We start from the raw sequence: 11,220 nt of genomic DNA, 5'->3' as shown, positions 1-11,220 counted from the left end.
ATAGAACAAGAGCTTGAACAAGGAGTTGTGTTGCATGTTCTGAAAGAAAGGGCCTGATCTTCCTAATGTTGTATAAAGCAAATCTGCAGGACCGGGCAGTTTTAGCAATGTGGTCTGAGAAATTCAGCTTATCGCCAATCACAACTCCAAGGTTTCTAGCTGTTTTTGAAGGAGTTATGGTTGATGAGCCTAACTGGATGGTGAAATTTTGATAAAGTGATGGGTTTGTTGAAACCACAAGCAGTTCTGTCTTAGCCAGGTTGAGTTGAAGGTGATGGTCCGTCATCCAACATGTACTGAATATTATGTCCCCATGCAGTGTTGGAGTAAGGGTGTAGTCTTCATTAATGGCCAAAACATCGGACGGTACTGGGATGCTGGACCACAGCAAGCTCTGTTTCTACCAGGACCCTTCCTCAACAGTGGAATGAACCAGGTCAGTTTATATACATTTCCTATATAAATTTATGTTATATACATTTTATATAAATGTCCTTGATACCTAAGAACTGTTTTTGGTTATGTGTTTGAAGAATTAGTGCAAATATCAATGTTGAACCAGTGGGTTGAATAGAGATCAGTGGTTGAACCCATGTAATATTTTTTATAATCTTAATAAATTATTTGGAATTTTAATGGTGAAATTTGTTTCCATGATAACAAATCAACACAAATTCTGATCATTAACAAATTAAGACAAATTCTGAAAGATCTGTTTTTCTTTTATTCAACAGGTGATTGTATTTGAAGAAGCAGAAGCAGATTTTAAAATCCAGTTTGAAGATTCTCCTGATCTGGGAATGACAGTTGACATTTAATGAACACAATAATAAAATGTTTTATATAAAACAACACAAGGCTAAAGACACAGGGCTGTACCATAAAATACATGAACACTATCAAAGTGCCTGAACAAAAAATGAAATGAACAAAAAGTACTGTTGGATTGTTAAACCAATAATAGCACATTTGTATTAACAGCATTGCTTTGCATTCCATGATATTTCTAAAAACATTTAAACATTCAACTTTTTTTTTTTTTTTAAGTGCAATCTTGCTGGGGACTGTGCGTAATTGTGTGTTAAATTTGTGTTCAATGGAAAATGTTGAGCTTGTTGAGATGACTGACTATAACTCAGTTTAGGGTGTGTTTGAATGACAGCTTCCTTTGTCATTTGCTAGCAAGAAACTTTTTGATTGTCTCCGAACTTGCCGAAATTGGTTATATTAGTGCAATCTTTTGTTTATTTTTTATATGAAAACTCAAATGTTGCACTGGCCCTTTAAGCAACAGGAAGTCAATTTACTGTTGACTGTAGATCCAGCATTATCATGTTGGTTTCCCTTTTTGCAAACACTGAGAAAAATTTTATATATTACTGAAACTGTATTTATGATTTGAGGTTTGTTCAAATGAAACTTGTAGCATTGTTTGTGCTACAGACATACATACTGTACAGTTTAATTGAAGAAGGGTGTGCCGATATCTTTTTAAACAATCAGACTTTTGCCTAAACTTCATCTGGCAGACAATAAAACAGGTAAAAAAAAAATCCAACCTAAACCATATCTATGGTCAGAACATGATTGTGTGATTGTGAAAACACAGATCACATTGGAAGACCAAACAAAGTAGTTTCGCTTTCACAACGAAACACATGGCGGGCTAGAGTGAGCGGAGGCCGGAGGCCTAGAGTGAGTGAAGGGCGGCGGCTAGAGTGAGCGGCGGGGGGCGGGCTTGAGAACGGCGCGGCCGGCGGGCTTGCGGCAACCACATGTGACGACCCCGGGCTGGACTCTGCTTCGTCCACGGTGAAAGCCGATCTGGCGATCCACAGCGCTAAGTTGATGTATTTCCTCAGCGAACAGCCCGGATCAGCTCCAGGCATGACGAAGAGGATATCGTCCTCTTTTGGAAGACCAAACAAAGTAGTTTCGCTTTCACAACGAAACACACAGCGCCTTCACGACATGGCGGCAGCAACAATACTACAGTGAGACTAAAAGTTACGCCTTCTTTCTTTGCGTGAACATTTGGGCGGCGTCATGCAAATCTTCCCACATCGTGACGTAGACATGTGGGGGCGTGTTAGAACGAGCCGTTTTAGGTAGGCGTGGCTGACTCTTAACTTTTATAAAGAATATCTCTTTGGATTTGAGACTTAAGTCTTTGCAACTTTACAGATCTTCTTTATGCACCAAGAGCTTGTAACACTCCAAAGAGAAAGGAAAAATTTAAATCGCATCATATGACCCCTTTAACAACACTGCATCATTATAGAAATGCACTGACAACCAATCAGAACAAGCTTTCATCATTTCAAATACTATTTCCATTCAAACTGTATCTGAACTTCAACTTAAATGAGCTTTGTAAAGCTCTGTTAGATTTGACATTTTCCTGAGCTTTTTCTGGAATAAATCAAGTTCTCGAGTTTCACTTAAATCCTTTTTTAACTGAGAATTACTCTTCAATGAGAGTGTCTTTAGTCTGGAATGCACTACACAACTTTTAAAATCTGGACAATTTTTAAAACACTATGCATCATAAACTTTGACTACTTTATAAATGGTTACAGAAAAAACGAATGAAGATCACACATTAAATATGCAGTATTGCATCTTTACACAGAATTTTGAGCAGGCACAGAGCAGCCTTAACTTGTTACATTCAATTAAACTGACTTCCTAGTTACATATCAGGACACATTTTTGTAGTGCTTACAGAACCTGAATGATGTACCATAAAGAGAAAATAGAAAGGGGGCATGTCCTAAAAGGTTGAAAACCCCTGTTCTAGATACATTTGGTTCTTTATGAGGATACGAGTAAACATGCAAAAAACACAGGTCATTTGCTACAATTTTACTCCCTCTGAAGAAACAAGGGTCAAGTACAAGATTAATTATAATACAGAGGTAATAAAATATTTAGGAATATATATGCCAAAAGATACTAGAACTTTGTCTGATGTAAACTATAGAATCCTAAATACGAAGTTACGAACAGACATTCAGAGGTGGAATGTTATCCCTTTTTTGAATTTAGGGGATAGAGTGAATATTATTAAAATAAATAAGCTCCCGAGGCTTTTGTATTTATTTCAGACACTTCTCGTAAAGATTTCAGAAGAAAAATTAAAAGATTGGGACAAATGGATTATAAGTTTTATCTGGCAAGGTAAAAAAAAATCCAGAATTCTATATAAAACACTCTAGTTACCACAGGAAAGGGGAGATTTGGCCCTCCCATCTCTTGAAGACTATTATATAGCTTCCCAGTTAAGACCCATAGTTTGCTGGTGCAATCCATACTATATGGAAACAATTTGATTTCTCTTCTTTTTTTTTCCCTGAAGTACAGATTCAAGCAGTAATTGCAGATGATAATCTATAAAGAAAATATATAAGTAAAGAATATCCATGGATAACTACTAATCTATTACGAACAATAATATTTTCTTAACTTTCCAAGAATTTAAGAATCAGTTTAAACTGGATAATCATGACTTGTTTAGATACTTTCAAATAAGACACTACTTTAATTCAACATTGAACAAGAGCAGGGATTGGGCACAGAATGATTTAGTGAAGATATTCCTGTCTGTATATAGGGCTAATACTGTTAGTAAGGTAATTTCTACATTTTATCATTGTCTTCAAAATTATAGATCAGATTCTACATCCTATGCAAGAATTAAATGAGAGAAGGAAGGAAACATGATTATAACAGCTCTTCTGTTATAATAATGTTTCCTTCCTTCTCCCATTTGGTTAAAAACATGTAAATCCCAATGGGAAGCCACAGGCTCACACCAGTGGAGGTTATTAGCCTGGAAAAATGTAATTTGATTTTTTATACCCCCTGCACAAATGTGCCATAGTGAAATAGGATCTGGATGTTGGAGACATTCTGACATTGCTAATTCTGAAGTAGCAAATCATCACCATATATTCTTTTAGAAAGACATACACGGGACATTGGAGGCCATATTGAAGATTAAAATCCCATTTCAGTTTCATGTATTATATTTGGGAAATCTGGATTTGCATGAAACAAATTATATCTATGGATATATTGCCGTTAGATATTCCTGGTTGCAGCTAAAAAGGCTATTACTTGTAAATGGCTTCAACATAATCCACCCACTCTAGAAGACTGGAAAGCAATTGTAATTGAAATATAAGCTGGAAACTCTTACTTTTTCTTTCAAATTAAAAAGGGGGCTATTTTATGGAGTAAATGGAAAGAATTTTTGGAGAATTAGTAATGACATAATAGATATTATAATAGAACAGTATTGTAAATTTAATCTTGTAACTATGCAAATTCACTATTACACTGTACATTACCCTGCTGGTTTGTTTACTTTTTTTGTTTGTTTTTTTGCGGTTCTGTTCAGGTTCACGAAGCACTACAAAAATGTATCCTGAAATGCATAGGAAGTCAGTTGAATTTGAATGTAACTCATTTTTTTCTTTCATAATTCTGTATCTTTGACTACCTTGAAATAAAAAATTAAAATTATTACTATCGTATTTTTGGAAATGGACTATTATGAAAGTAGTTCATCATACTTCCATGCTGCCACTCGTGAATCCCTTTTTTCCTTCATTCACAAGCAAGGGTCTTTCTGTCCGGGTATGCCAAACCAGTATCTGAAAAAGATGAAGAACACATTTTTCTGTTTACTTTGACAAGCCTTTTTATTTCCAGCCAGGTTATGAAGATTCAGACTCACGACTGACCTTTGTGCAGTTGGCGGCTTTGGGTTCCAGGTCACTGAGGGTGACCAGGCCCTGTAGCAGACTACTTTCCTGGTATCCACCTTTTACCCCTTTTAACTTAAAGCAGGCTTGAGGTTTGCTGAGGATGAGCTGAAGGTTCACGGCAAACCCGGCCATGTCAATGGCAAAAGGTCGTCGAGGGTCAAACACCGTCTTCCAGCCGAACACTTTGCCTTGAGAGTTGATTTTGGGCGATTCATACCGGAGACCTCCAATGAAGGCGACCGGCCAGACTGACACTTTACGAGTCCAACGCATCTGCGGTATGAGGAAGATTGAATCGGTTAATGGTAAGGACATTATGAATGGTGGACCAAATGGACCATACCTCCTCAAACAGCTCCAAGTTGTAAGTATTGTCATCATCTGCAAAATACACGACTCCTTTATGACTGGAGTTTGGATTGATGTGTTCCCTGAGCCAGCGCAGAGCCAGGTTCCTCTGCATGGTGCCGCGTGGGAAACGTACATTTCTGGGCTTCTTTTGTGTCTTGAGATTCTCAGGCGTCTCTACGTTCAAGTGGGTGTAATTCAGTCCCGTGTTCTCTAGCAATCTGGACACCAGCGCTGTCCTCTGCACTGAGTCCTCCACCACCAGCCAATGAAGGTTGGGGACGTGCAGGAGGGTGTTAGTGAGCCGGGTCAACTCAGCCTTCTGGACGGGTCTACCGTAGGTTGGCGTTATTACGTGAAGAGTTGGCAATGTGTCAGACCAGGGTGGAGGGCGCTGGTGGACATACTTCATCTGGGTGGCCTTAGTGATACGCTTGTTCATGGTGACGCAGGACTCATGAAGACTAAAGCCTCTTTGGTGAGCTTTACTGGCCCCAGTTCTGTTATCTGTCCATCAAAAAAAATATTTTTGCAAGAGTTTAGAGTAGGGACAAACAAAATATCAGTACCATATTGATTTTTGTGCATATTGGATATTAATAAAGAAGACCCCAGATAAAAAGGGAGCAAGCCGAAGGAAGAGAAAGAGAGAGAGAGAGGATATTAATAAAGAACTTTAATGTTTTTTTTTTTTTATTTTATTTTGTGGCTCATCCAGTGTCATAGTACACATCATTTGCCATTCTTGCACAATAGTGCAATATATGCATATGCAAACTTATGTAAAAAAATTACAAAATATAGTTTGCATATGGATTTTTGTTTAGTATTGTATTTCATACATTAGATTTTTATGGCTCATATATGCAATTCATTGCAATTCAGTGATTATTGAGAAATAGACAAATAAACCTTCCTCAAAAGCCTGTTGCATTTGACATTTACTTTTTAACATGAAAAAAGCTGGTTCAGTCCAGTACAAGTACATCTTAAATTATTACTAACAATATAAAAGTTATTCTTTCATTTACATTATAAAAATCATGAAATATTTCACAGCAAAAAATAATTTACTTAATAGAACAAAAGCATAAACTATGAATCAGGGGGTAGAAGGCACGACGTAGATTGTGTACAACAGGTTTATCAGCACAGTTTTGATCATGTTCATAATTTATAGGCCCAAGAAATTTGCATATCAAATATGATACAGTAGGTGTCACAATCTCCAGCTGGAGTGCCCATGAACTTCACCTGAGGGCACTCCACCCCTGACTCTTGCCACTCTCACAGACTACATTTCCCATAATCCTTTGCCGGACTCTTCACTGATTGCCTTCACCTGTGTCTTGTTACCTCATCACTAACACTCTGCTCAGTATTGTTAGCCTGTAGCGTTCCCGTGTCTTTCCGTGTTCCCTAGTTCCTTGTTTTCCTGCCTTATCTCTTGACCTTGGACTGTTCCTTGTTCTCTGATTGCTTGCTGCCTGCCCTGACCATCGCCTGTTATTGGATTACTCTTTTGTCTCGCCCTGGATTATACCTGTTTGCTGTTGTTTGACCCTAGGACTGGGCAGTATATCAAGTTTGTACGATATATCGATATTTTCTTTATAAGCGATTCAATTCGAGGCAATACCGTTTATATCGATATACAGTAGTTTGATACAAGCGCATCTGAAAATATAGCGGAGGACACAGACTGAGCTGCTGCGAAGAAAGTGCATAATCCAGTTTGTTCTAAACATGTGACAAGCTTCATATTAAGGGCTTTAAAAACTGGTAAGACATAGTTTATAGTTTCGTTTCGCATATTAGTTTAAGCGGCTCGCCCCGTCATATGCTCTGACAGAAAGGCTGCATGTGCCGCTGACAGAGACACTACTCGCGCTGTTTAATGTGTTTGAGATGTGCTGTCTTCCTGAATGCATAACTTACATTTCACAGGTATATTCTCCATCTGTAAATGTTAGAAAGCCATGGAAATATTTCCATTTTTCTGTCAGAAGTGCATGAGCCTTCTGCTTTGGGATTCTCCACTAAACTTCACAGACGTCACTTCAGTGAACGAGCGCCGCCGCATGCATGCGCGCCAAACAGACAGAGCTCAATTAAATAGGAGCGCAATAATTCTGACTAAAATATACATTTCACTGAAATATTTGTGACCCTGGACCACAAAACCAGTCATAAGGGTACATTTTTCGAAATTGAGGTTTATACATGGTCTGAAAGCTGAATAGATAAGCTTTCCATTGATGTATTTAGATGTGTTAGGATAGGACAATATTTGGCAGAGATACAACTATTTGAAAATCTGGAATCTGAGGGTGCAAAAAAATCTAAATATTGAGAAAATCGCCTTTAAAGTTGTCCAAATGAAGTTCTTAGCAATGCATATTACTAATCAAAAATTAAGTTTTTATATATTTACGGTAAGAAATGTACAAAATATCTTCATGGAACATGATCTTTACTTAATATCCTAATGATTTTTGGCATAAAAGAAAAATCAATAATTTTGACCCATACAATGTATTTTTGGCTATTGCTACAAATATACCCCAGCGACTTAAGACTGGTTTTGTGCTCCATGGTCACATTTGTAGTTGGACAATAAATGTGTCATGTAGAATTTTAAACCTACAAGTAAGTCTATTTTTATGATAGCACTGACTGTAAAGTGACTAATGGGGTAATCAAATTCAAAATAACCTAACACAACTGTGCTTTTGTTTTCATTTATTTTAATTTTTACGTTTAGTGAATTTAACTTCCACTTTAAAAGCCTTATTTTTGTTTTTAGATTGCAATGTTACAATGTTAGAATTAAATGTGATTTTAACCCTTTTTTGCACATAATATAAATGCTTACATGCTTACGTGGTTACATTCACTTTATTTGTTTTCATAGCCTTTGCTTTAATATGTATTGTTTTGTTGGACAACATTGGGCGGTAAGTGAAATATGTATGTATTAAATACAGATTTTTTAAAATACAACTACAAAAACTACAAAGAACCAAACAAAACGTACCGTTTTATATATATACATACCGTATATCGCAAATTGGCCAAAAAATACAGAGATATGAATTTTTGCCCATATTGCCCAGCCCTATTTGACCCTGCCTGTTTTGGACGATTCTAATAAAGCCTGCACTTGGATCCACTACTGCGTTGTCACGCCTCCACGTTACAGTAGGCTACTATATTCATAAATAGATTATAATCATTGTTTAACACAATATTACAACAAATGTTTACTGTAAATTACAAGATTATTATTATTTTTTTTTTTAAATGCAGCTTAAATATTGTAGCATGCATTGTCAAACAAGCATTCTGTTATCAATCAATTTAAACCTGGGGCATACAAACATCAAAATCCAAAATGTCCTAATAAGATGGGAAATAGCAATAAATTAATTTCCTGATGTCTCTTTATGGTCTTGCCATTTTTAGGGTTAATTAAGTTTTGCATTGCAAATTTCTCATTCACAAGAACTTATTTCTCAACACACTGCCTAGATTTAATGTCTTTCTTGCTGAAAATTCAAACACGAAAAATCGCTTAAATTCATAAATAACAGAAAGAATAATGCATTTCTTAAGAATTCCGATATCTTATTTTTACATATTGAGCTTTCCTTCTTTACCTTTTTGTATTTTCTTTCCTTTCTCTTTATATTCCTCATATTGCATTTATATCCTCATATGGCATTTCACTAAATGCGTACATTCTCTTGTAGCATTTAAAAGTTAAGAATAATGTTAGTATTTACCCTTAGGAACTGGAATCAACGGGTAGCCAGCATGCTGGTGCCAAAATGTGATCAGTAAAGTCCACGGTAATAAAATAAAAAAGAGTACTAAGATGTCCCTTCTTTTCAGCATGTCTTATCTGTGAAAAAAAAAAAAAGTAAAATGTTTTACATTTCAATGAACACTGGTAAAATGAAGCGTTTTACTAGCGGTTTAATTAACTCGCTCAAAGATATATAAGATCAATCAGATGAAGAAAATGCATAAACGTATTACAACGTATCTACACAAAGTGATGCGAATGCGCAAGTGAACTTTAACCTATATATTAGAATCCTCATTCCCTAGTAAAACATTGACGATGATTAACTAATAAATCATAAAATACTCCACAGTATTGTACTGCAATCGTAGGCCTACTCGTTTAATAATAATTCAATTTTTTCAGGAGATCAGGTTTTCAAAGAGGGGTTTTTTTCATACATACAAATTAATATGTATGAATATTCTGTTAAATTGTAGTTTAGTTTTAATTCTGGTAAACTAAAATAGCGTTGAGTAATATTCAATGGCATTTTAGTAAGAGTAAAAATGACTAAAATTAATAAACATGACATGATGAAAATATTTAAAGGATATTTTCAAAAGCTATGACTAAAAACAATGTGAAAATTAACACTAGAACTGGTCTGAGAGTCTAGGTTTTAATTTGATATTATATATTTATATTATATTTATATATTTTAACTTTAATTTAAAAATGTATACACTTTGTTAAAAGACAGTTTTGTGTATATATATGTATAGCCTAACAAGGTGCTGTTTGTTTTGTATTTATTCGTTGCGCCCTCTTCTGGACTATTGATTGAAAAAGCTGGTGTACCCTGAAATAATCTGTCTGTAGAATTCAAATATAATTCGGAATTTCAAAATACTTCATTTAAAAATATATATTTTTTTATTTTTATTCCTGTTGAAAGCCTTACACCCCTTTCCTTTACAGTGGTGCACATTCACCCCTAGAATAGTTTACCAAAATGTTGAATATATGTTTAGGACTACACTACAACAACTACAACGTAGTTGAACTCATTTATTTTGATTTAGTTGATTATTTTCACACATTATATTTAAATATAGGCTTATATTATTTATTTAATTTATCTTACTCTTTTATATTTATTATTTTTATTTGTTTTTCAGTTGAATATTTAAAGTTCAAAGAAATCCACTGTTAAAAAGACAAGTTTTTTTTTTTAAGTTGCAGCATGATTTATAGCATTTGAACTAAGATGAACTAAGTCAGGCTCTTCTTGAAAAAAGTGTCTGAAAAAATTTGATTCTCTGCAGCTCCTTTCCCCAAGAAAATAGGTCAGCATACGCTTTAAAAGGATAGTCTACCCATAAAATACAATTCTGTAGTTTATATTCCACAGAAGAAGAAGAAGAAGAAATACTCATGTTAAATGTGCTCACCTGTGTATATCCCTCTCTCATCATAACCCCGCAGCAGTCAATGTCTGCGTATAACTCCATCAGGATCTGCCATAATTGAGACACATAATCACGTTTAGATTCAGATATCATGAACAGTAATCATTTCATGTGAAATTTCAAATATTGAAAAATAACTACTGAAATATTTTGCAGTGGTTCTCAATTCCAGTCCTCGCGTACCACCGCTCTGCACATTTTGCATATATCTCTTATTTAACATACCTGGGCCCGTATTCACAAAACATCTTAAAGGTGCTGTATGTAGGATTGACACCGAGTGGATGAACTAGGTATTGCAGTCCAAATTCAAAATATTGAAGAGGGTTTTTTCACCCGGCCCCCTCCTCCTCAGACTTGACGCACACGCAGGTTGCCAGATTAATAATAATAATAATAATAATAACATTATTATTAATGTTATATATAATAACATCACAATCGAGTGAAGGGATTTGTGGAAACTGTGGTTCCTAATTATTGTGATCCAACATTTGCCTCGCATTTCAGGATGAAAAGACAAACATTTCAGGTGACGGATAATCCACTTCTTACCTCCAAGACTGTGTTATGATCTATATGACCTTATTATTTTTATTGTGAGTATTAGGCTTATCATTATTGCTGATCACACATAATCCATAATCACATGAAATCATATCATCAATTTTAGAAGAGAACACAGCATCATGGATGTCTGAACCAATGAGCATTATTCTGTGTCGTCAGCAAGTCGTTTCCCATCATGCTTTTGATCAGAGCAGTCAGTGGAGAGCAACTGCGCTCGACTGCACAATCCGACACAGCCGCCTCGCCGTCGCGAGAGTTTTTTGGCACACGT

At 35.6% G+C, this 11,220-nt stretch overlaps 1 protein-coding gene and 1 pseudogene across 1 annotated transcript; one reads left to right on the top strand and one right to left on the bottom strand.

Moving 5' to 3' along the window:
• The window catches only part of LOC107679506 (beta-galactosidase-1-like protein 2), a 5,426-nt pseudogene extending 4,608 nt beyond the window's left edge, over window positions 1-818 (top strand).
• A 3,753-nt stretch (window positions 819-4,571) lies between these two features.
• LOC107679514 (galactosylgalactosylxylosylprotein 3-beta-glucuronosyltransferase 1-like) lies at window positions 4,572-10,427 on the bottom strand. The gene is made up of 5 exons (XM_016475082.1): window positions 10,362-10,427; window positions 8,906-9,024; window positions 5,116-5,627; window positions 4,749-5,045; window positions 4,572-4,658 (listed from the first exon to the last, which is right to left on the bottom strand). Exons 2-5 carry the CDS (start codon window positions 9,015-9,017, stop codon window positions 4,572-4,574), a joined length of 1,008 nt encoding a protein of 335 aa, XP_016330568.1. The 5' UTR covers window positions 9,018-9,024; window positions 10,362-10,427.
• Window positions 10,428-11,220: the final 793 nt, after the last annotated feature.

Source organism: Sinocyclocheilus anshuiensis, unplaced genomic scaffold, assembly GCF_001515605.1.
Source record: "Sinocyclocheilus anshuiensis isolate Anshui unplaced genomic scaffold, SAMN03320099.WGS_v1.1 scaffold2218, whole genome shotgun sequence".
NCBI classification, from domain to species: Eukaryota; Metazoa; Chordata; class Actinopteri; order Cypriniformes; family Cyprinidae; genus Sinocyclocheilus; species Sinocyclocheilus anshuiensis.
This window is presented reverse-complemented; position numbering and strand designations above follow the sequence as displayed.